Below are 24,905 nucleotides of genomic sequence, written 5' to 3'. Positions count from 1 at the left end.
CACAAGTCTGCTTTATTATATATTTAGAATTAGCTTTTCATTCTAATAATTTCTTCCCCAAACTTCCTACTACCAACAACAACCTGTAACATATAGATTTGTACTCATATTATTTAAATATTATTAAAATCAATAAAGAAACATACAGACTCACATAACGACATATTCCTGTTTCTCTCAGATGCACCCTACGCCAACATTACTTTTCTGCAGCTCCATTTTTATTTGGAATTATGCTATTAAGTGGAGGAATTATGCTATTAAGTGGAGGAACTACATCTCTTTCCACTTCGTGTCTCAAGACTTTTTCTACATAGTACTAATTGCAAATCTTGGCAAATTTCATTCAATATATCAGCATTTATTTTTTCGGTCTTATTTTTGTCATAACACACTATTTGCCTAAAGCAAAACTCTTCTCTTCTTCAGACTTAGACAGAAGTGACGTAGATAAGCCAAAATAGGACTGCTAGTGGGAACTTACAAATAAAAATAGAAACATTTTCTTGAATTTTTGGTCATCTCAAAAGCCACCAGTTTGCATGCAACCGGACTAACTTCTTATTTCACGCCACAAGAATGTTGCCAGACAAAAGTATTCAGCTGAAATTCTGAACATTTCCTGACCTTTTCAGGAGGTATAACACTCTCCTGCTCAACTTTAAAGATCCACCAGATGGCAGACAAGGAAAAAGTTAAACTGTTAAAATCAATGCAAAGCGCGTATGAAAATATTAGCAATTTTTACCTAATCTAAAAGGGTGAGAGGAAACACAGGGATATGTTGTTTATAGTAGCATTTTAGAAATACCTCAACATCTACAAAACTGAGACAAAAGCCAGCATGTATTACTTTAGTATGCAGTCCATGGTATTCCAGATTTCAGAATAAAATAGGCAGAGCTCATGTTTTCCTTCATCCAAACGTATGAAGATGGATCTTGTCATTTTTCCTATGAGCTATCCCTCAAACTCCCTAGTACAGCTTTGCCCTTTTCTCCTCCCTGATTAAGTTAAACTTAATCATTTTTTTCCTCATCTAAGTTTTACCCAATAGAAACAGCTCCTTGGCAGATAAAGCTACCTTCTACATAAGAGTTGCAAGATAGATATGAATGGGAGTAAACAAAGACAGAGAGAAAGCAACAAGATGTAAAAGATTTCTGGCAATTCTATACACTGCACACTATCTCCAAAACTATGCTTAACACACCATAAGAGATCACCTAAAACTACAGAGGAAACTTCAGCTAAAAAGGAAATGAAAAAGTCTGGCAAGCATTCTCAGAAGCAATGGGATTTATTTTTCTTAAACGGGAGTAAAACAGATTTGTATTTTATTACCTAGTCCTTATTCATCACAATAAGCCAGAACTTTCTACTCTTGGATCAAACTTCTATGTCTAGTTCTGCATTAGAACTTTATGACTCAGATACTAAGCTTATGCTATCTATTTGGTAACTACTGGCATTAATCTCAAAAAACACAGAAGTTACTTTTTGATTAAGCCACTGACATGGGCGTTTTTGCCATAGTTAAAACTCGAAAGCAAGCATCTGAGAAAATAAACACAGTCCCTACAAGACACTAAATGAGAATCCAGTCTGTGTGCTCCAACCACTCCTCACAACTATAAACGTGCTGATAAAAGCACACCATTAAATTACAACTTATTTGTAAACCTTACCTCGCCCAGAAGAAAAACAACGTTCTGCCTTACACGTCACATTCAACTGCATATCACATCTACATAAAAGAGGCTTCCAACGATATAATCAGAGTATTTTGGAGAGTTTTCACACAGATGATACCACAACATGTAGCCATTACATAGTATTTAATATAGCTCTTGAAGTATTTAGTAACAGGCAAGCATCACTGTTCTCACTCATCCAGTCAATAAATCATGATAGAAAGGGGCTCTGGATTTAGACAAGTCACTTAAAGAACATTAGAACAGCTATGTAAGAACAAACTAAAAGCCCCTTTTTTTTCCACAGTTCTTCTCCAGGAGACTCAAGTAACAGATGCTCAAGAAAATAACATTAAAAACAAGGGTAGAATGACCCTTCACAGCATCTCTTCTCTGCTTTTGGTAATGAACAGTGAGTCCAATTTGGTGGTTTTGTCTCCAGACCCCTATGTTCTTCACAGTCCACAATGAGGAAATTACTCTTTGATCTGTCTACACCATTTTTGAACCTAATTCAACTTTCACATTCAGGAATTTGCTGACAAATAATGTTGTGATTATACATTGTGTAAAGCTATTTGCCTTCGTTTTAAACCTGCTATGTAACAACTCAAGAATTAGGAAGCATGCAATGAGGTTAAAAGATCCTGAATAATCAAATCCTAACTTCTCTATCTGCTCCATTCTTTCTAGTTTTTCTTGTTTTCCAAACTCAAAAGATCTGTCCTATCTAAAATCTCTCACAAAGAGGCAGAACCAGTAACTGAGTTTATATCTCAAGACAATACCTTACCCAATCCAAGTTTCAATAACCAAACCTGCAGAAGTTAACCACAATGAAATGTACCCTACTTAGCTTCATGGGGGAAAGCAAATTACCTTTCACTTCCCGGTGTGGTAATTCTGTAAAAACGATGCCTCAAGTGATGTTTGTCCCCGTGATAACAAACTGTGCACAAGTCATAATTTGTGCATTCTGCACATTTCCATCGGATGCCAATGATGGGTTGCTGTCGACAAGTATCACACATAGTCCCATCATGCTTGATACCTGTTAAAAACAAGAAAAATAAAAAAAGACCAACAACATTGGTACCTTGTTACACAGATTCCTGTTGTGCACAATTATAATCTGAAGCCATACACTAGAAAGTGACCAATAAAGAAAGCCTGACAGCGACACCATATCAGTCCATATGAAATTAGTGAAAAAAATCACTGACTTTGCATGAAATATTCTATCTTCTTTTCCTCTTCTCTCAAATTTTGAGCTATGCTTGGGTTTTTTTTCCATCTATACAAGTACTCAGAGATCATCTTAGGAGAAAGAAAATGAGGACTCATTTAACTGCAAGTTAAAGGGTCAGAAATGCGTATACAGAAATATATAGGAAATCTGGGATTTTATTTCTGGATTAAGACTATCCTTAAGTCACTACCTTGCACAACAAAGACTGCTGAGTTCAATAGTGCGTGACAGTTTGAAAATCACTGGCTTATTTTACTTTGTACAGTGGAAAAGCTAAGAGGTCATCTCTACGCTTTTGCCTGTAAGACAAAAATCAAGCTCTCTTAGATAGGTGTCATTAGATTCATGGAAATCTGTTACCATTTTTGAAGTGTTCTCCTGTTCTATATGTTGCTTTTTTCAAAAAGAATCTGCCAAAGACACACCAGATATAAGGCACTGGCATGTGTCCTTCCCATCCTCCCACAAAAGCCAGGTTCTCAGGTTTGTAACTCTTGCAGAACTGCCAAGCTCCAGCAGACTGAAAGTGACCAGCCACAGATACTTTCAGTCCATGCATTCTGAATACAATGAAAAGCCATGAGTTCAAAAAAAAGAATAAAAATCAAGTTCTGCTCCTTTGGAAAAATCTGAGCAATAGAAGGGACAAGCACTGGTGTGCAGTACCTAGCACAAGACAAAACTGAGCACTAAAGGTTTGGAGTAATATGCCATTATCCCAATTACTCACCCATAAAAAAAAAAAAAGATTTCTCTGAAATTAATGAGTAAAGAAAGTGGTTTTTATCCTCTCCAGGAGGGATGCTTTTGGAAATGACGGCCAGATTCACTACAAACCTATTAGTCATTTGTGCCCAACAGCTCAGCCATCAGCACTGAAGAAAAATCAACAGCCGGAGAGGCAAAACTGAAGGAAATGCCTTCTCAGCTGACTATTTCACAGACTCATGCGATGTCTGAGGCTAGAAGTAACCTCTGGAGATCGTCTAGTCCAACCTCCACTGCTCAAAGCAGGGTAATCAGATCTGCTGGCCGAGGACCATGCCTACTCAGGTTTCGAGCATCTCCAAGAACAACCTGTGCTAGCATGTGATCATCCCGGTAGCAAACGTGTTTCTTCTCATGCTTCAGTGGAAATTGGTGCATTTCAGTTTGTGCCCAATGCCTCTTGCCCCGTCGCTTTACACCACTGAGAATGCGTGACCCCGACTTCTTTACGACCTCCGTCAGGTATTCACGCACGCTGACAGAACCCCCCTAAGCCCCCTCTTCTCCAGGCTAACCACCACCAGATCCCCATGCCTCTCCTCATCTCTGATGCCTCAAGATCACTTCAAACACCGCTGTGGCCCTTCCCATGACCCAGTCGGTGTGCCCACGTCCCTGTGGTGCTGGGGAGCCCAGAACCAGACCCAGCTCTCCAGGGGTGCCCTGAGCAACTCCCTCAGCCCGCCGGTAGCACTCGGCCTAAGAGAGCCAGGTCGCTGTCGGCCTTCACTGCCAACACGGTGTGCTGCTGGCTCCTGGTCACTTTGCTGTCCACCAGGACCCTCAGGGGTCCTGCAAAGCTGCTTTCCAACCAGTACTGGTGCAGGGATTATTCCTCCCCAGGTGCAGGATCAGGCATCTCCCTTCACTGGATTCCATGAAACTCCTACCAGCCCGTTTCTCCAGCCTGGCCAGGCCCCTCCAAACGACAGCACAATCATCTGGTGTATCTCGTGCACTGTTTCTCCTAACCAAGAGGGCTTCTCACTCCATCCTCTTTCAGCCTCGATTATAAAGGGCCTCATGATTACAGACTTTCCTGACGCACGACCATTGGAATAAAAGAGTAGGGCTGGAAAAGGCAACACATTTGGAGCAAAAGCTGCACAGAGCACCACAGAGATCTGAGCAGTATTTCAGGGTGGCTGAAGATAGCCTTCAGTGACAACAAAAACCCTGAAACTGCTGACGTGACGCTAAACGATAGCTGTAATTGCTGGAGCAGTTCATGACTGAGGCAGGATCTGTTCCTTGACCACAAATTCTGTGGTGAAATTTTGGAAGTCTGACACAGTTCCTATAACCCGTGATGTTACTTGCTGACTCCAGCTGCCAGACGACACACTTTGTACACCGTACTCATTCTTTTCAGCTCTCCTTTTATATTTAAAGAATACTTACTGCCTCGTAGCAGCATCTGAAAATGTAAATTTTTCTACAAAACAAGAACTTCAAAATCACCCATGCACGTTCTCCTTCCCTAACAGCATCCATGACCTCGCTCCCCACATGGAGGAAGCTATCTTTCCTGCTCAGTACGCTGAGACTTTGATGTCTGCTATCTGTTGACAACTGCGGCAGTCAAAAGGATCGTATTTACTATGATCTTGGGATGGCTGCCTCACTGCTATGACTTCTATTGGACCATTACACTATTTTTGGCAGTCTTCAAGAGCAGATGCATTAAAGAGACTCAAACTGGTTACTACTTCGTTGCCCTGATTCAAGAGTCTCGCTAGCTATGATGCCTGGGGTTGTGGGGTTGAGTGATGGCACGTGCTTTTGTTTAAAAAAATGGATTGCTAAGTCAATCAGTATTTCAAATACAGAGCAGTTGTGCATATTTGGAAAAAAATTAACAGTTGCTGAACTTCAGGGAAGACATTTTGCCAAGGATCACATTTATTCTGGATGTAAAAGAACCGAGGAATTGAGTGCCTGCAAGATTCTTAAGTTTGTCCAAGCACCGAGAAGGGAGGCAACAAAGAAGTATAACCAGGAGCCCTGTAACACAGAACTAGACCATCCCACAGTGAACTTGAATAGAAAGTAAACATTTCAAGCCAGTGAGGCAAAAGTTGACTTCCTTAAGAAAGACCAAGAAAAAAAAAATATACAGAGACGTTTGATTCAAATGTCACTTGACGACAGTGCTTGGGACTTAGAGATCAGTGCGTATCTGTATTTGGAGTCTCTGACTGAAAGGGTCACACGTTTAATCTCACAGACCCCTAGAAAGCACCCGGACAGGTTCAGCCTTTCTTCCCCCTTTCCCTGATACTGATACATCTGACCACTGCATTAGCGATCCGGAGAGAGAGAAGCAGGTTGGAAGGCCTCTGGTGACAGTGAACTAAGCTGTAGTTTTAAACTTCATCCACTAAAAAATAAATTGAAACACTGTGCTACTACTAAGCCATAAAATGTGATAGCTAAACTCTTACTCGTATCTCTAATACAAACAAAATGCACTACTTAAATCAATAATATATTTTAAAGAAAGTTGAAAGACTAATTGAACTTGAGCTAGGCAGCAACGAGGTATGTGAGCCTGGTGGGCTGACCTTGGCCAGCTGCCATGCACCCACAGGGACAATCTCTCACTCCCCCTCTCCAGCAGGTCAGGGAAAGAAAGCAAGGTGAAAAAGCTCAGGGGGGAGACATCGGCAGGGAGGTCGCCAACCAACCACCATAAAACAGACTCGACCTGTCCATCAAACGTGACGATGAAACATAATCAGTTTGCCAAAACTTAGGAGCTGATGCTGGCCTTACACACATTTCAGGGGAGGGAAGGAGAGAGGCACTCCTTCAGACTCGCTCTGGTCTAGCCCAATGGACTGAATGCTCAACCAGCACTAGGATCACAACTTTCAGTCCAATTTCATCAAAAAATAAACCTGTTTGCATGCTCTACAACTTCGCTGGGAGATGAAACGAAGCACAGCTCAGCAGGAACAACCAGCAGGCTGGATCACGCGTAGGCTCTGAAGCTGAGCTGGAATTCTGGCCTAAATGCAAGCTGGATCCATCACGGACTGCTTCTGCTCCTCAAAGAAAGGCTGTGAAACACAAACTTTGCAAAGCTTACATTCAGAAAGAATGCTTTAATTAAATCACTGAAATATGTTAAAGCGCCATAAAGACTTCAGGTTCCAAACGCCAGCCTACAGCTGGTCAGCTACAAACTAGAAGAGAATTTTAGCTCTGTAAAATGAGATAATGCAAAAATAAAACCTCCAAATATTCTTCCCAGTTTAAGAGCAAAATATTTCAAAACAAATGTTTCCTATCATCCTTCATAGTGCACCAAAAAAAAAAAAGAACTAAGTACAAGAAGGGCACTTTCACCATGCCTACCTACTTTTAAACACCTGGCATTTCCTAACGTCCCTCCGATGTTAGTACACCGTAAAATCCAGTATTCCTTATCTCAGCTTGGCAACAACATTTTCACTATTTGCATTTCAAATCAGTTTCCTGCCTTTGTGTCTCTGCCACAGTCGTCTTCTTTGGATTACCTAGGCCACAATTCCTGTCACCACTTCTTAATATAGCAATTTTACAGCCTTTATATACACGTGCTTTTAAAACCCATGGTTGCTCTTAAAGCCATAAAATGTAACAGAAGCTTTGTTGTTCAGCTTGCTCCTTGAATTTCTTAGGAATCTCTCCTTTGCACCAAAGACATTTTCAAAGGTGGCAATACACAACTATCCACCCAAAGAACATTTTAACATCCCCATACCACTCACTGTTATGCACAGAAGTCAGTGGTGATTTAGTTTTCAAAACCAACAAAACCCAATGGACTCATCATTCTCTACAGAATTCAAGCCCAAATCCTTTCATATAATGGCATTGCTACCATCAGGCAAGAGATGCCATGAACTCCTTATAAAATTAATTAATTTACACCCCAATTTACAAAGCTGTAGGAGTGCTTTGTTCTTCCCATCCTTCCACCCCAGATAATTTTGACACTGTGGCGAGACTTGGGGCAAACTGAAAACAAAGGATTCTTAGACATCAGCCAAATTCAGCCAAGCTGTGTGAAAACCCCAATCAGTGTCCCCACCAACACAACTCATCTGTTAATGTTTGGCAGCAGCTCGCTGGCCAATCCCCACATGCAGGCGATGCCAGACTTGCCATAGCGTGCGCCCCACACCACAAGATGGGCACGGAGGGAGAGGGTTATTGTGCGGGACACGTGGGGGAAGGGCAGGAAGAACAAAGGACACGTTCATATCAAACAGGCTTCACACGTTCCCCTGCCCAAACTATTGGATTTTTAGCTGTGAGGGGTTCTGTAAGTATTAACCAACAGCCACCAAGCAGAATCTTTACCAAGACCCAATTTAAGTGCCCCAATTTACACTTTATGTGTTAAAAGACCAAATATATATTATATTATTAATAAATTATCCAAGGTGTTATACTCTTTAAAATGTCCTGACGTTTATGATTTCATGCTGATTTGTGTAACTCTTCAGGTTACAGCAGAACAGAAGCACAGAAATACAAGCACAGAAAGCCACTGAGACCTTCAGCAGGTAACACGTACATTTTTAACCCTGGCAGAGTAGAGCACACACAGTTTCCCAAGCTGCAGCACACTTGCCCGCAGGATAATTTCACGACAGTATTTCATTTCCTGACCCCAGCTCCTCCACCACCTCCCCTTATTTAAGCACAAGTGGGTAAATATTTTACGCAGGAAAATGACATTGCTACTTTGAACCAAACACATGAAAGAGGAAACGGATGCCAGACAAGTTTTTGCCTCAGCTTTGCAAAAGACAAATCCTCACAAAGAGAGTAAGCGCAAAGTTTCTGTAATGATCATGAGCAGTAAGTGAACGTGGTCGGAGGTGCTCTTTGCAAACCTGCTGCTGTACAGCCTTCCTTCCTAAATACACAGCTCGCTCCTACACACTTAATCCTTCCAATTTGAGACAGAGATATAGTTTCTGTTCAACAACTCCGAAAAATAATCCTTTTCTTCTTCCACAACACTATCAGGAAGTGGGGGCTCTCAAAACTCCCCCGGATCTCTCTTTAGATCCTGGCAACAGGCTTCCTTACAAAAACACCAGGATTTATTACGCAAGTATCAGGACAACCACACTGCACTGCATCCCACCATTTACTCCATTTACTCCACCATGCAAGTTCTGAGATTTCCTTTCTTTTCAGATTCTTAGAGCAACTGAGAGGAATTAAATAACAATCCTGCTAAAGAAATGCTGGGCAACGTATATATGATCACCAATACTAATACAACGCACTGAAAACCAAAACCAAACCTCCGACCAGCAACCATTCGTTACCCAGATGAACACACCCGGAGGAAACAGCTAACAGATACTTCACATAAACCACCGATGAGATTTTATTTTAACGAAAGCAGTCCTAAAGTGTTTGCCCTAACGCTACTTGAGTTTCATAAGAAGTTAACATAGTCTTGCAATATAGCTAATAGCCTGGTAATAAAAACCATTAGAAAGCAACAACAGTAGGACATCACTGAGTCTGGGAACCATTGTTCTGGCACCAAACCAAACACACGTATATACACACATACGTGTATGAAAATTCAGGGTGCTTTTAGTTTTTTTTTTTTATTAAAGCGAGCTTCATCCATTACGTCTGCAAGACACTGGGTTCCTGATGCATCATCCTGACTGCACGTGCCTCAAACTCACCAAAGCAGCAACTCTGGCTGCAAGGACTGCTTTTAAGAGCCTATAATCAAGCCTGGTTTTGAATACCTAATAAGAAGAATTCCCAACAATAAACAATCTAATTTTGCCTTCTCCTGATGTATTTTTTTTCCCCTCAGCATAAACTTGAAACCATGTTATGACTCTAAAGCAGGGCCGACTTTTTTTCCTAGTGTTAAACTGTAAGAGCCAGGTTTGATTTAACACCATGCAAACCGAGAACATGTCATATTTTATAACATTTCCTTGCTCAACAGCATCATGAGCAATGCTACAATTATAAACTCCTGCCACCCACTTTTCCTGTTATTACTTGGATCGAAACAATCCAAATGACCCTAGAAATACTTTCAAATGATCATCCAAAGTCAGAGTCCCTTAAACTAAACAAGTGATAGCCACTATTGTGGAGAAAAGTGAATACTAAAAGGCTGAAAACTACATAAGGGAAGTGGTTTGCCCAAGAATACAAAGTGAATCCAGTGGTAAAACCAAGATTTCAGTCCAAATGGACAGCATCATAACCCCTTGCATTTTCCACTAGGCTGCAGTGCTTCCTTATCTCTTTTTGTTACTAGTACATCATAGATTTTTACTCTTCTGTTCTCAAGGCAACTGTGACCTGAAAAGTAACTCCCTCTAGCAAAAAGCAAGCCCGGGTAGCTCCATGCAGTTCTGCAAGGATGATCCACCCTCTCTGGCCAAAAACCTGGAGAAATACCAGTTGCGAAGCCTGAAAACAGCAACATTTATGAGTTACCCCCAAAGCAATATACATAGCGCTACCTGAAGCAGAAGTTAAAATTCTAATGCTAAAGTATAAACACAACCAAAAAACAGAAGGAATAAAAGAAGCAAAAAAATCAAGGTGTAAAAATAAGTGTTAAGCATACATTGCCAGATGCAGCTAACTATACCATCAGCTTGCAAGCCAGTGAAGCAGAGCTGGAATAATGAGCACGCAAGGCTCATATTCAACATTTATGCATTTAAGCAGAAGTAGTCCCACTGGTTTCTACAAGACATCAAATGCAGGGAAAGTTTCAAAGCGTGAACACCTGCAAGACACGGATCCACAACCTGAAAGACTACTCTTCGCTTCCCATCCAAAAATCCATTCCCAAAAGCTTCTCAGCTCAAGTTTTAACAGCATCTGCATTTCCGAAACAACAGCAAAACCAACCAGGAAGCCAGGGGAGAGGAAGGCACCCAACCACAGAAAAATGAAATCCATCTCAAAGGATCACCATTAAAATCAACATGTGTTTTTTTTTTTCTTAGCAACGTTTTTGCAATTAATTAGAATTAATCCCATGATCCCTGTCTCTTCAGAAGTCTGTTAGCTCCCATTCATCGCTATAATCTTCTAAGCTGTAACACAACACGCAGCTGGCTCAAAGATGGTCTCTCCTCTCCGTCGTATTTTAAATGAACGACATGTTATAAAAGCAGAACATCCAGGCACCCCAACACATCCGACCAAGCACCTTGCTACTGAGGAAACCCTGCTGGGCCTGATACCACCTGAGCATATTTCTGGGGGAACAAAATGACGTTATTTTTGAGTTTTCGCTGTGAGAACAGGTGCGAAGAGGGACGTTTCCCTGCGGTGTTTGCCACGCTACCACTGCCGCATAACGCCAGTGCGGATCCCAGCCTTTTGTCCAACCTGGCGGTGTTCAAAACATAAATATCGAGCAGCCGAGGCGTTGCAGGAGGGAACGAGGGCTTCATTCCTTTCTTCCCCAGTACCTTTGCTATCCCGCAGCAGCTCTGGCAACGCGGCAGAAAGGCAACAGGCCGACAGCGAGACAAAACGATATTTCAACCCCTTGTTTAAGGCAACCCCTAGCAAAGAGGCGCGACGGCTCGAAAGGGATTTCCCGTCACCCTTTTACCAAACGGCTCTAAAACACAAACTCGGGAAGGGGAAGGGGGAGAGGGAGGGGGGTGTAAATACCAAACCAGCCCCGAAACGGCCCGGGACACCCGGACGGACGCGCAGGGAGCCGCTCACCGGTGGGCGCGCTGTCCAGGATGCGGAGGTCGTACGCCCCGGAGCAGCGGTAGTTGGCGGCGGTGCCGTTGTCCCACACCACCACCACCTCCTCGGGGCTCTCGAAGCTGCGCACGGTGCCCACGTGGCCCTCGCCGCCGTCCTGCTTCCCCCACTTCCAGTCGGGGCCCCGCACCACCCGGGCGCCGACGCCCTCCACCATCACGCGGTTGTTCCGCGAGCTGCTCATCCCGGCGGCGGGGCGGCCGCAGGAGGAGGCGGGCGGGGGGAGGGGGGGCGGACCCCTCCGGGCTACCTGCGGGGGACCTCCGCTCTCCTCCCCGCTACCCCGCTACGGGCCGGCCGCCGCCCGCCGCTGCATCCGGGCACTGCCACCGCCGCGGCCCCGCCGAGCCCGGCGGCGGCCGCCAGCCCCCGGCCCCGCCCCGCCGCCCCGCACATGCGCCGCCGCCCGCTCCGTCTCCGCGCAGCCGTGGCGCCGCCTGCGGGCCCCTGAGGGGAGGCGGGCGCGGAATGGCTGCCGCCGCCGGCCCGGCTGGCGCTGAGGTGGTTTGGGAGGCGGCCCTGCTGGAGCCGGGGTTCCCAAACGTCCCTCCTCCTCCTCCTCCTCGTGTTACCTCTCCTCTCGCCTCAGCGATTCACTGAGGAATTTGTATCAGGCCCCAGCGCCTCCAGTTTAAGGAAATTTGGTCGGGGACCGGCACCCTGCCCACCCCTCGCACCACCTCCAGGTGTCCCTCCTGTAAGACAGGCGTGCTCAGGCTCTTCATAAACTGCCCTCTTCCAAATTCGCCTTCACGATAGTTAACCCCACAAGCACGTTCACGACAATCGAGAATTTCCACAAGCACTTTCACCAGAATTAACCCCATACGCACTTTCACCAGAATTCCCATTAACTCCACACACCTTGTGTAATCCCACACAGAATGTGATCCTTCACTTAAAACGTGGTCCTCCAACTGCTCTCTCCCTCTCTAACCATATTCTGTGCCAATTTTTTTCAAGCAGCCATCCAAAAGGACGGACAAGTCTAAACCAGACAAAGGAATGCATTTCTTAGCAGGGAAGTGTCTGCTACGAGGCAGACCGGCTGCCCTTGTATCCTGGATGTTTTTACAGTTTTTGTGCTTCCTTCCACCTTTGTGGTTATTAATATGGCCAGAAGAGTCTGTGAGATCATTTCCTGACTTCTTTTGTGGAGTTTCACACACGATGTATAGCAGAGCACCATAATACAGACAAGTGACCACCGCCACATTCCTCAAGTAACCCATCCCTTCCGACCCCATACTAAGACTGAAGAATGTTGCCTTAAACATGAAATTGTGTCCTGACAGTAGGCACTCCCAAAGCAGCATCTGATTACTGCTTCTACAGTGGAAACCTCAACACACTAACGGATACCACCCTAGGAAAGCATGCAATTGTCAGGCAGTTTGTTTCTTTTGGCAGATGCTTTTCCCCATACAAAAGCTACCTGCAGCTCATACTAGCCTGTTATATTTAGTACACAGAATTGGAATTAAACATATAAAACATGCCAGAATTTCCCAGAAATGCTGGAGGTTTCTTTATCTATCAAAGGCTCTATCTGGGATCTATCTAGGATATCTATAATGTTCCCATCTGCCTCATTCTACTTTCTCAGGCTTTGATAGTTATGGGCAAGTGCAAGGTTCATGCATATCTAAGGATATGTATCTAAGGATATGCATGAAGCCAGAGCGTATTTTCTACTACTCTTTGGTACAGCTGATTAAAAAGGCCTTTTGCAACCACTGCATATATGCCAGGAAAACCAACAAAGTCTGAGATAAGAGTTAGTGACAGCTCTCCTAGACAGAATCTGAAGAGATTAATTTTTCCAAGAGATTCATTTTTCCCTTATTTTTTTTTTCAGGAAGGCTATCTCCTGAATTACAGGCCTTAAGAGATAATGCTGCTGCAGTTCAGCAGTAATGCATGTGTGCAGATATTATCCTGGAGATTTTTCTCTTCTGAAAATCCTTCTCCTGACCATTCTTGCTTTATCCCAACAGTCCCTTCCTCTCCTTCTGTCAAGATAAGTGCTCCCCTAACAGCTATTAGAGAGTTATGCCTCAAAATACAGAGGCTGTATCTTTTTATTGGTGTGGTAGAAAAAAATTAGAATCATACATTATATTATTTATTATGTGAACCTGCTTGAAGTTTAACCAATTAGTAAGGAAAAAAAAAAGTTTTCAGTTCTTGAACCTTTTATCCAAATTAGCCTTCAAAATAACCATTACATACCAGTTTCAGATGGAGACTTAAAAAGAGACAACAGAAAATGGGGAAGGATAGAGCTTTGGTGAAAGATTTATTTTGAAAGATTTATAGTGATGTTGGACATTCGTGGTCCTATCTACTATTTTTCTGGTATCAGCCACAGGAGCATGTATCAGCATGGAAATTAGAACTAGAGTGATATGCAAAATAAGCTAATTTTGAGTAAGCACCTGAAGGCTGTTTGAGACTCACAGAAAGATGGAGATAGAAGAACCAGAATGTGAGCAGCAAAAGGAAAAAGAGAGCTCTGAGCTTTGAAAAGAAGCTGAAGCAGAGCTAGAAATAAATGACTCAAAGGAAGGGTATAAGTAAGATGGAGATTCCATAGGATGTTGAATCTGATTAACATATTGTGGCAAGAAAAGTGTCAAACACAACATTTTCAGGCGTGTACCAGCACTTTGTTTAGACTGAGAAAGTAGTCACTGTAAGGAAACAGATGATTTAATTTTTCCAACAGAAGAAAAAAAACAAACACCTTGTTGGCTTAGGGCCTTTTGCAGAAAGAGAGGGTTAGCTGTTTGGGTGGTTAGTATTACACAGAGTAAGCGCACGTGGCATTTTCAGTTGTCTCTATCAAGTCTTTGGTCCCAAGACAGGACTGTTCTTTTTTGCTGATGAATGCTGAGAGTTCATCACATCCCCTAATCTTGCATTTGCCCCTCTTACCTTGTTGCACAGAATGTCTATGGCCTTAGAGCCAACACGTGTTCATACTCAGATAATTTATTAATCCTCAAATTGTGGGGAAAAGCGCTATCTAGAACCTTGCAACTAGAGTTAGCGGAAGCGTTTTTCTCTTTGCTTTTCAGTTTACAATGTAGAAATCATACCAGCTCATAACCCTGCTCAACCCAAGCACCAGCAGAGGCTGGGACTTAGGCTCTTTTCTGCCATCCAGGTTAGAGGAGGAGACCAGCAGGACAGACTGGCAGAGCAGTAACATCTGAAAGTGCTGCAGCAGAAGCAACCAAAGCTCAGCTGCCACAGGCCTTATTTACCAGAACAGTGCTGCTGTAATTAACCACTGCTGCCTGCATGGTGAGGCAGAGCTCACTTTGAATACCTCAGGTAGTCATGGCAGAACAGTTGGATCACAGGCGGGAGGAAGGGAATCCTCTGTGCTTTAGGCACACTCTACTGTAATTACAAAGATTCATTAATATGCATTCAGTGCAGGAATCTCGATGCACAAGAAGACCTACAGAACTAGTTCCCTTCTGGCTACCCAAAATTACATGTAGTGCTGAGTCACACCATTCTCCAGCTGGTGATTGTGGTCTTCCCCACTGTCTCCTGCCATAGCAGAGAAATCCAACAAGGGACCACATGAGAAGAGCTCTGGTTTATGCAGAATTCAACACTGTTCATCAAAGCCATTCCAGAGAGCTGCTTGCCTAAACTCTGCCTGGTTGCCTTGTGGTTCTGCAAAATGTCATGCTCCACCAGGGAATCTTAACATATGTATTTCCATGTACTGAAGACAGACTTCAGTAGAAGTTTTTCTGGACTGTCCTGTTTGATTAAAGCTGAACTTGCAACGTAGGAGCTGGAATATGCAATGCAGAAAGGGGACTATGCCTATTCCAGGAGAGAATGTCAGGTGAAAAGTCTGCTTTACAAGGTTTAGAAGAAAAGAAAAAATCCAACTTCTTGGAAAGACTACTAACTCATGCAGTTTTGAGGTTTTGTTTACTATCTTGCCATAAATTCTGAGTTCTGAGACATTGTTGAATGGAGGATATATATATATTGCTTCCTAGGAGTTGAAGAAGACCATCACGACTTTGTGGGAAAGGAAGAAAGGGAAAAGGAAAGGCAAAGGGAAAGGGAAAAGGAAAGGCAAAGGGAAAGGGAAAAGGAAAGGCAAAGAGAAAGGAGCGTAATCATCCTCCACAGAAACTTCTGGTCTGATAACATGCCACATCTTTTTAAGTGAATAGAAAAAAAAATGTTGTCCAGATCAGCATCATCTAATGTATATATTCTAGAATCTGAAGAACGAGTTACGACCTTCAGGCCACATTTCGTTTGTCTGCAGTTTATTGTAGAAAGAACACCACCACCACCGAAAAAAACCACACAACTAATTCCTCAGCCTCTGCTGCCATCACGTGGCCATGTGTCATCTCTCATTAAAGCTGAAATGCCCCTATCCTGTTTACTGTTAGCTCTGCATTTCCTCCGTCTTATTTACCAGATTCATTATCCATAATGCAGTCCAATTTCTTCCGCAATTTTCAGAAATGGAATAAGTAATTGGCATTGGATTTTTTCCTAGTTTCAGCAGATTAAAATATTTTTAATGGCAGATAAGTGAGCAAGCTGTTACACAACACAGCAAAGAGTTTTGGTGGGGTTCAGGTTTTTAGTGTGCTGCTGGCATCTCCTATGAAAGTGTTAATTACAGCACATGTATTAACTGACAATGTCAATGCCACTGTTTCTTTCCCTGAAGAGTTCTATCTGCTATTTCTCTTCTAGGAAAAACAGCTGAACAGAGAACAGATTATAAATAAATCACTTTATTCTCCCGCTGTGAAAATAAACTAATCCCTTGGAGATCTGCTAGAGAATGAAATGTCCCTGAATCTGGCTAAAATCCTCACTGTGCTGAGAAAAAATAAATAAATTAAAAAAAATACTACTCATCATTTTAGATTAAAGAAGAGTATCTTTCTCTGAAAGGACCATCACGGAATCCTCTCCCTTGTTTAAGACTAAGTTTTACTAGTGTGGACTATTTTGAGTGGAGAGAAAACAACATACCTGAAAAGGGCATACAGACTACAATGCCATGTGCTTCTATTTGCACATCTACACAAGTTCTCCTACTCCGGTGTACCTTGGAGGATGTATACCTAGCTGACAATTCCAAATGTTTAGCCCCCAGTTGCAGACCACCCAGCTGGGAAGCAGCTCTGCAGAACAGGACCTGGGGGTCCTGGTGGACACCAAGTCGAACATGAGCCAGCAGTGTGCCCTTGCAGCAAAGAAGGCCTGGTAACCTGGGCTGCATTAGGCAGAGCATTGCCAGCGGGAGGGAGGTGGTGATCCTTCCCCTCTGCTCAGCACTGGTGAGGCCACCCCTGGAGCTCTGGGTCCAGTGCTGGGCTCCCCAGTACAGGAGAGGCCTGGACATACGGGAGAGAAGTCAGCAAAGGGCCACCAAGATGATGAAGGGGCATCTCTCCTCTGAGGAGAGGCTGAGAGAGCTGGAGAAGAGGGGGCTCAGGGGGATCTTATCAATGTGTATAAATAGCTGAAGGGAAGGAGCAAAGAGGTCAGAGCCAGGCTCTGTTCAGTGGTGCCCAGTGCCAGGACAGGAGGCAAACAGCACAAACTGGACCACAGGAGGCTTCCTCTGAACACCAGGCAGCACTTCTGTACTGGGTGGGTGACTGAGCACTGGCACTGGTTGCCCAAAGAGGCTGTGGAGTCTCCTCCTTGGAGATCTTCAGAAGCTGCCTACACAGGGTCCTGGGCACCCTGCTCTGGGTGGCCCTGCTGGAGCAGGGGGTTGGCCCAGATGACCTCCACAGGTCCCTTCCCACCTCAGCCACTCTGTGATATTGCTGTTTTATTCATAGATAATTTGTAATATTGATGATGCATGGGAAGGAGGGATTAATTTCTTTGTTGTAGTACATTTCCTGATTTTAAAGATTATATCAGTAAATTACTTGAAATTCTCAGATATAGTCAGAAGTAGCCAGGTCCTATATTTAGACTGATAGGAAAATAAACTGCCTTCACAGGTTATCAAGTTATTTTAAGAATGTTCCTAATTTATGTGCTTGACAGTTTTGTTTAAGACCAACAGAACTAATCAAGTGCTTAGTCAAACATACAGTACAGGTCCTTTTGTTATGAAGGCACTCAATATGTACTACATAATGCCTGACAAAATGATTTAGGCACTGAATAATACCTAGGTTTTATTTTTAATAGCCTGCTAGAGCAGTAACAAACATTGAGTAACTCAAGCAGAACTAAACACTGTCTGTTTTGTCATAAGAGAAGTCCCAGTCACAACATAATGTAATCCTAAATTCTAGTAAGTATGATTTCCAGCGATTTAATAGAAATACAGCTAGAAAATTTCAAAAAGACAACATTTTTGTATGTTGCTAAACAAGACTATATGCTTTGCATAAAGTAAATATTTTTAATATACATCTAATTTAAGATCTTGTATAATTATAATAAATTAACTATTAACATGCTAATGAAAAATCTGTGAAAAAGAATCTAAAAGAAAGAGTGATTGGACAAATTTCTGACCCCACTGAATTCAGCTGAAGCCATAGTATTCATGCGGGCAGAACAAAAGTTTACTGAATGTATATGGCAGTATTATTTTTTCCATAGTATAAAGCATTCTAAAATGCTTTGATTTTGTGGTTGAAATAAAAGATGCAAGGTGTTTGGTTTTTCTTCCATTTTGAACTGTTTATAAAGGAATTATAATAGGTAAATAAAAATGAAAATGTTTCACTCTAAGCTACAGAAAAGATTCCTTGGAACCAGGAGGAAATTTAACCTAGATTCAATGTTTAACTCCACTGCACATCTTAGGACAATTCTCAAGTCCTGTAGCAGCTTCTGACAACATTTTTAATGAAAAAAATAATTTGACTAAGAAAAATGTCCTCAATGTATTTGCTCACCTTATACTGAATTTAATTTATTTTATATTGTCTCGTATTCTTAGTTTTGAGCATGCCATGGATTGTCATCATTGGTTGCTGAACAAAACAATCACTTTTAAGTTAATTCATATTTCTGAGAATTATTTTCAGCTATATCTCATAGAATCTGAACCTGTATTTTAACTCTTTTGTGAACATTCTAGATGACACCAAACAAAGTTTCATCACCATTATTTAAATGTTGATGACGCCATTGTCTACATGGTGATGAGTCAAATCTATGTGATCCTCTACTAACCACGAACTTGTGTTTAGCAGTTTGTCAGCTGTATTCGGATGCAGGGAATTGGTTTCATGAAGACCCTCATAAGAGTCCTTCCAAGGGAGGTAAATATTGGGCAGCCTTCACGTTGCAACAGCTGTTGATGGTATCTTCAACCACCTAAAAAGACAGAGAAACGGTGCTAAATTAGGTAGTTGCATTTGTGCTCAGGATACCTGCTACACCTGCTAAACTGAAATTCGCAGATTTTAATTGAAGGACATATTGTTAATCCAAACATATTACTAAATTGTTAATATTGTTATACAAGGCATAGCGTTCCTTTTAAATCCTATGTTCTTTCCAGCTTTACATCTGGAAGAGCTGAGGATTATTCCCTGACAGAGTGAAGAGAAGCAGTATGGCATAAAAAGATACAGAAGCATGAGAAACTGGAGATTATAGTCAAAGTAGCAAAGCTCAAGAAAGGGAGAAACAGAAACACCTTCTCCTTATGCCACAATTATTGAATTTTTTTTTTTCACGAACACCAAGAGTACAAACATAAACACGGCCCGGCAATTTCATTCAAAACTTGAAGTGTCTCCGACATAGAACATTTGCATGGACTTTATTAATTCCTGATTGATTCACGCTTTAAGGAAAGAAAAACATGGGATATGCATGAAGAAGGCTTGAGAAATGCTGAGCTGAACTTTCAAATGCGTTTTTCTTCTTCTGTTCTACTGCTGATAATAAATATCAGCAATAGTGAGTGCCCCTTCCCTGCATTGATGGAAAACCTTTCAGATGTTTCATACATGGACTGGGAACTTTTTATTTATCCCCAAGATAGGTCAGGCTGACACAAAGGTATTTTTCCCTTTTTGTTTGATGAGTGGCAAAGTTCAGCCGATGTTAAAAGAACATAAACAAACAAAACCTTGAATTTAAAACTCAGAGGCTAAATGTCATTTGTCCTCTCCTCAGAGGTGCTGCTGTGCCAACTGAAGTCAATTCCAAGGGTGAGGCTACAGAGAACTGCGCTGGGACCAGCTTGCAGCTGTCCACTGGGACATCAGTAAGAATATAACACACCTCCCCACTAGCTCCAAATGGTCGCAGAGCCACTGAGCTTAACAAAACAATAAAATAACAAAGATAGCGTAGCACTAGTGTAGCCTCCTCATTAAAAGAAAACATAAATCAAGCTGTGACTCACCAATTGCTTCTATAAATCATTATCTACTGGTTAAGCAAAAAAAAAGCTGTGAGACAAGGAACAATCCCATACCCTTTCCTGTTTGTCTAATCTATAACCTATTACGGCTGGCTTGATCCAATCATATTAGTAAGCACCAGGGAGCAAAGTGCATATAGCAAGTGTCTCTAGGAATGCAGGACTCTGCTCCTCAGGAAAAAAAGCAACAAACAAACAAACAAACAAACACAAACAAACCAACAGTAAGAGTTCAAAAAACTGTATCAACCACCTTGTTTTCTCCCCTCACAAATTTGCAATCACTAAATTACTTGGAGGTGGTTGCAAAACAAGCAGAACACGGTATTTTCTTTTTCAGCCCTGCTAACTTTGATGTAGGTCAAAAGAGACCCTTTTAAAGGAATTAAAAGAAAAGGCACTGGAATTGGAGGATCCGATAGGAATCGCTTAGAAGAGAAAGCAGTTACTAACATTACTGCTATTGACAGTTACTGACATGCTTACACGGTAACTCAGCCAGCCAAAACTCAGCCCTTCTCAGTACACAGGTTTGTTTCAGTTTGCCTGTGGCCTGTCAGATACGCCTGACGTTCTTAACACTCCCATGAGTAAGCGATGTAGGGTAATGGTCAAAGACCAGATAAACCTCATCAGCCTTTGCGTCCGGATCTGGTTTTATGAATGCAATCTCTCTAGACCCTTGATCTAGCCACAAAGCTGCTGGTTTTGTATGCCTCAGAAAGGTTTCTTTAAACACCAGCATCCACGCCTTCCGCTTTCTGGTCTTGTGTGTAGGTGCATTTATAATACTTCTAGCCCTGTAGACACACACTGTGTCCTCTTCTTTCTCAGCCATTTGGGAATTTCTTTTCTTTAGTTTTTCTGTGACTCAAGGGTTGTCCAACTTACTGGGTATAAAACTTGAATCTGGGAAAACAGTCTGATGCAAGCAATAACCACTTTCCATCTTCAGACGTAGCAGGTTCCTATCCATGTAAAATGTAGTCCTCAGTTCAGCCAAATTACAGTCTCTGAAGGTTCCTAAATTCATCTTTTTGATGAAGCCGATCTGTTTTCAGAACTAAGCTCTCTAGCCCAGCTGCTCACACCAGAGTATTCCTTTATGGTACCTACTTTTATCTGGGGCGTACAGCCTAACACTCCCAGAAAGTCAGGACCCGGCTATGGCTGTTCTCCTTCAGCAGAAGCACTGAAATTGAAATGTTGGTGACAAAAGGTTTTGTCATCACCCATTCAGTTTCCTTTTTCCGTAACAGGGAAAACAAGCTGCGGGAGAAACAAGCAAAACCCAGATCCTTCCTACCCTCTCCTTACTAATTCCCACGCTCCTTTCAACAGATGCTCTATCCCTTTGTCTCTGGAAATTACAGTCAGCTGATAGGATAGGAAGAATAGGTATTTTTAAATTTCTTCAGAGCATGGCAATATATTCATAGTAGTTTACCTTTGTTAATACAATATACATTGTTTTGCATACATTTATCGTTCAAATTCTTAGTGAAAAATTCTTAAATCATAGAAACTCATTTTGGAAAAAAAAAAAGAAAGGAAGGCAAGTAACAGATTTCTGCTTGTCAGACTGAATGGTAAAACATATTTGACTTTTCCAAACACCATAACCCAATTAGCACTGCAATCAGAACAGCCATTTGACTGCAAAATCTTTAAATGTTGGGTTTTTATGATAGTTCTTTATAGATAGTTCTTTATGATAGTAAATGGGTTTTTATGATAGTTCTCAAACCAGGACTGCAATCCACTCTTGCTGCACCAAAGCAGTACATTTGACCCCACGGTAGGAATATAGTAGCACTTTACACCACAGAAAGCTTCAAGCCCCTTTCAGTGTTTCCCTAAATTAAGCTCTGTGGCCCTATATCCAAGAGATTAAGGAGCTTGCCATCACCATTTCATGGTGAATAAGTTGGGCCCAGAAATGCTTTCAAATTCTGTCAGATCTGCATCTCTGTGATAATATCTGTCTGAGTAAGGAGAAACTGAAATGGGCCACGTCGTATTCTGCTTATGTTTTTTTTTTTTTTCGTGGTGGTGTTTGCTTGCTGTTTGTTGTTGTTGTTGTGGTTCCCAATTCAATTATCTGTCAAAAATTTGGTACAGCAAGAAAACACAGGTAAGGTATGCAGTGGAAGCGAACAATTAAATTTTCCTTGCAAGGAAGAGTCTCAGCGAGCAAAGTCTGTCTTTTCTCAACAGTTCATGGAGCTAAGCCATAGAAGAAGGAGCAGGAAGGTACCGCTGCGTCCTGTGGTGTGTGCAGGCATCTCAAATGGCAGATGCTCAGCACCAGGACGTTTGTATCATCAGCTGCGCTCCTGTGACTTTGCCAAGGAAAAACGCAGACACTGGGCTATTTTAGCTGAAGAGAGAAGCATCAGAGTTAGCAAACACGTGAGGGCCTCAATGCAGCAATCCATGCCGCTGAAAGAGGAGCAGGCAGAGGTTCCCTGGGGAATTAAGGACTACATCCCCTCCTCTCTGATCTTCACAGCGCCTTGTAATCGAAGTGAGAAGTGGAAAAGCCGCGGCGTGCTTCAGTCTCACGTTAAAATAGTTATACTGCTGACTGACCAGCGGTGCACCTGCCAGTCCCCAGCGTCCCCTCGTCCTCCTGTGTGCTTGGGGGCTCTCGTCCTGTAAAAGTAACAGCGGGACAGGGGAACGAGGCCTCTCCAGGAGGCACTGAGCACCAGCAGCGTTTGCCCCAGCTGCTCCTCACGCTTTCTGACGGCACCCTCAGGAACCAGAGCCCCGGGAAGCGCACCCTCAGCCCCCAGGGCCAGGTGAGGCTGCGGGCAGCCCCTCGGTGTCCCCAAGCCCACCCGGCAGCGCACGGGGCCTGGGTCCCCGCCGGGTCCCCACAGCTCGGGAATGGCGCCGGCGGCGCTGCAGCGCCCAACGGCCCCCGGCGCCCTGCGCAGCCCGCGGGCAGCGGCGTGGCCGAGGGGAGCCGGGCGGCGGCTCCTCCTCTCCCCCTTCCTCCTCCTCCTCCTCCTCCTTCTCCTCGTCCCCTCCCTCCGCTCCGGGGCGGTCTCGGCCGCCGAGCTCCGGCTGCGGCAGCCCGGGGGTGCGCAGCGGCGGCGGGATGGACTGGCAGGTGCTGACCCGGGAGCTGTCCCTCTACCTGGAGAGCCAGGTCCGCGTGGGGCTCTTCGGCTCCGGCGTGGGCTTGTCGCTGGTGCTGGGCTTCGGCGTCGCCTACGCCTGCTACTACCTCAGCAGCATCGCCAAGGTGAGCGGGAGGGCGGCGGTGGCCCGCGGACGGGGACCCCCCGGGGGACACCGGGGGTGGCACCCCCGGGGGAGGCAGCGGCGGCTCCTCAAATGGCCGCCGCCGCGCCCGGAGGGGCCGCTGCCCGGAGCCCGCACCGCCCGGGGACGGCGTCCTTGTGGAGGGGTCGGCCGTGCCGTGCCGTGCCGAGCCGTGCCGTGCCGTGCCGTGCCGTGCCGAGCCGTGCCGAGCCGTGCCGTGCCTTTAGGCTCTCGGGGGAAAGGGCCGAGGCGTTTCCTTGCGCTGCCCTCCGCCGCTCGGGGAAGGGGCTTCGCCCGGGGGCAGGCGCCCAGGGGCTCCGCCGCCCGCTGTGCCGCTTTGGGGACCCTTGGGCTGCTGCTGCCGTGTGGCGGGGGCTCTGGCACCTCTGTCCACCTGCTCAGGAGTGGTTTCACGAAGAGATTACGCGCTTCCAAATCGTTTGGGTATGGTGTAAAGTGGCCCCTGGAGCAAGAGTGAGAGCGCCTCGTTGAGTGCTCCATCAAGGGAGAACACGCAGGTGAAAAGATTTTGGGCTGCTGAAGGCTCGCACGTTGGCACAAGCCTCCATAGACTGGCTAAGAACACAGCCTTCCTCTTCCTCACAAAAGGATGCTTTCTTTTCGTCAGAGGAAGAAAATGACGGGTCAGGAGGACGTGCTGCCGCTGCTGCGTATGCGTAGCAGTTTTCTTCACTTGTCCTCTCTTGTCCTGTTAACGTTTGTACGCTGGAGACCCTAAAAGAGAAGTTTAAGAAATGTGGCCGCTAAAATGCGAGCCATGTGGGATGTGATGATTTCCACACCAATTCCGCTATACAAACCTAGGCTGTGAGAAAAATATCTGTATGCAGAGCATTATTAGAGGTGAGTACCCTATGCAGTTGGGCGCCGTACTGTGAGGTGGGAGAAGGAGAGTCCTACCAGGTTGAACTAGGTACTGCAAGCGTGCGCTCCAGGTACGCTGGTGAAGCTTCATCTCTGCCTGGTGCAAGAAAACTGACGCAGGAAAATCTTTCTCACTTGCTGCGGTACAGTGTGGTTTCGATTCCGGTATGCTGGTAAAAGCAGAGCTGAAATAATGTATTATCAGAAGCGAGTAAGGAATCCATAATGTTTAGTGGTTTTCATTTTTCGGTTGGGCATTTCGGGATTTCATTCGGTTTATGTTTGTGTATCTCTTTATCATGAAAATAAAAAGACTTATAAGTAAATATATTAACAAAAAGAGTCTAGTGGGAGATTTAAAAAGGCTTTCATTATTTTTTTCCTATGAATGCCCATGCCTGACTGTAGTCTCTCTTCCTAGAAACCCCAGCTGGTGGCCAGCAACAAACGTTTCTGCCGCTTTCTCGAGGAATATTGCCCTGTTGTGACAGAAACTTACTACCCCACGATTTGGTGCTGGGAAGGTCGGGTGCAGACACTCCTGCGGCCCTTTATCACTTCTAGACCCCAAGTACAGTACAGAAAGTAAGTGCCTTTCTTTTGGAAAGTGATCGATTCTGTAGCCAGTGGTTACCTTACTCTGTGTCACAGCTACTGTCATTGCTCGAGTGTGTGCCCATATATCTGCTTTATGCCCCTCTTTACTACTCCATCCTAGGCCTGGAACCATTTCTGTCCTGGATTCAGTATGCAGTAGGTTTAAAAGGCCAGAGCTCCCATATAGCCCTATTATAGCTCAGGGAATCTTGGAGCACTGGAATACTGG

At 44.0% G+C, this 24,905-nt stretch overlaps 2 protein-coding genes and 1 long non-coding RNA gene across 7 annotated transcripts in view; 1 reads left to right on the top strand and 2 right to left on the bottom strand.

The window, feature by feature from the left end:
• The window catches only part of MIB1 (MIB E3 ubiquitin protein ligase 1), an 81,007-nt gene extending 69,142 nt beyond the window's left edge, over positions 1-11,865 (bottom strand). For all 3 annotated transcript variants that reach the window (XM_048057925.2, XM_048057926.2, XM_048057927.2), the window contains exons 1-2: positions 11,455-11,865; positions 2,574-2,745 (exon numbers count right to left, since the gene is read on the bottom strand). In XM_048057925.2, the coding sequence (XP_047913882.1) occupies positions 2,574-2,745; positions 11,455-11,683 (401 nt within the window). In that variant the 5' untranslated portion in view covers positions 11,684-11,865. The remainder of the gene's footprint in view (positions 1-2,573; positions 2,746-11,454) is intronic.
• A 5,693-nt stretch (positions 11,866-17,558) lies between these two features.
• Positions 17,559-23,570, bottom strand: LOC125182101 (uncharacterized). Its single transcript, XR_010829643.1, has 3 exons — positions 23,067-23,570; positions 20,813-22,576; positions 17,559-18,861 (listed from the first exon to the last, which is right to left on the bottom strand). It is a non-coding gene; the product is annotated as an uncharacterized lncRNA (long non-coding RNA).
• ABHD3 (abhydrolase domain containing 3, phospholipase) overlaps positions 22,818-24,905 on the top strand; it is a 23,762-nt gene continuing 21,674 nt past the window's right edge. The window contains exons 1-2 of one of the 3 annotated variants that reach the window (XM_048058051.2): positions 22,818-23,174; positions 24,501-24,664. In XM_048058051.2, coding sequence (XP_047914008.1) covers positions 23,028-23,174; positions 24,501-24,664 — 311 coding nt within the window. In that variant the 5' untranslated portion in view covers positions 22,818-23,027. The remainder of the gene's footprint in view (positions 23,175-24,500; positions 24,665-24,905) is intronic. The other 2 variants (XM_048058052.2, XM_048058050.2) reach the window with 2 other exon arrangements.

Source organism: Anser cygnoides, chromosome 2 (genome assembly GCF_040182565.1).
Source record: "Anser cygnoides isolate HZ-2024a breed goose chromosome 2, Taihu_goose_T2T_genome, whole genome shotgun sequence".
Lineage (NCBI taxonomy): Eukaryota > Metazoa > Chordata > Aves > Anseriformes > Anatidae > Anser > Anser cygnoides.
Note: the sequence above shows the minus strand (reverse complement) of the source record. Positions and strands in the feature narration are given on the sequence as shown.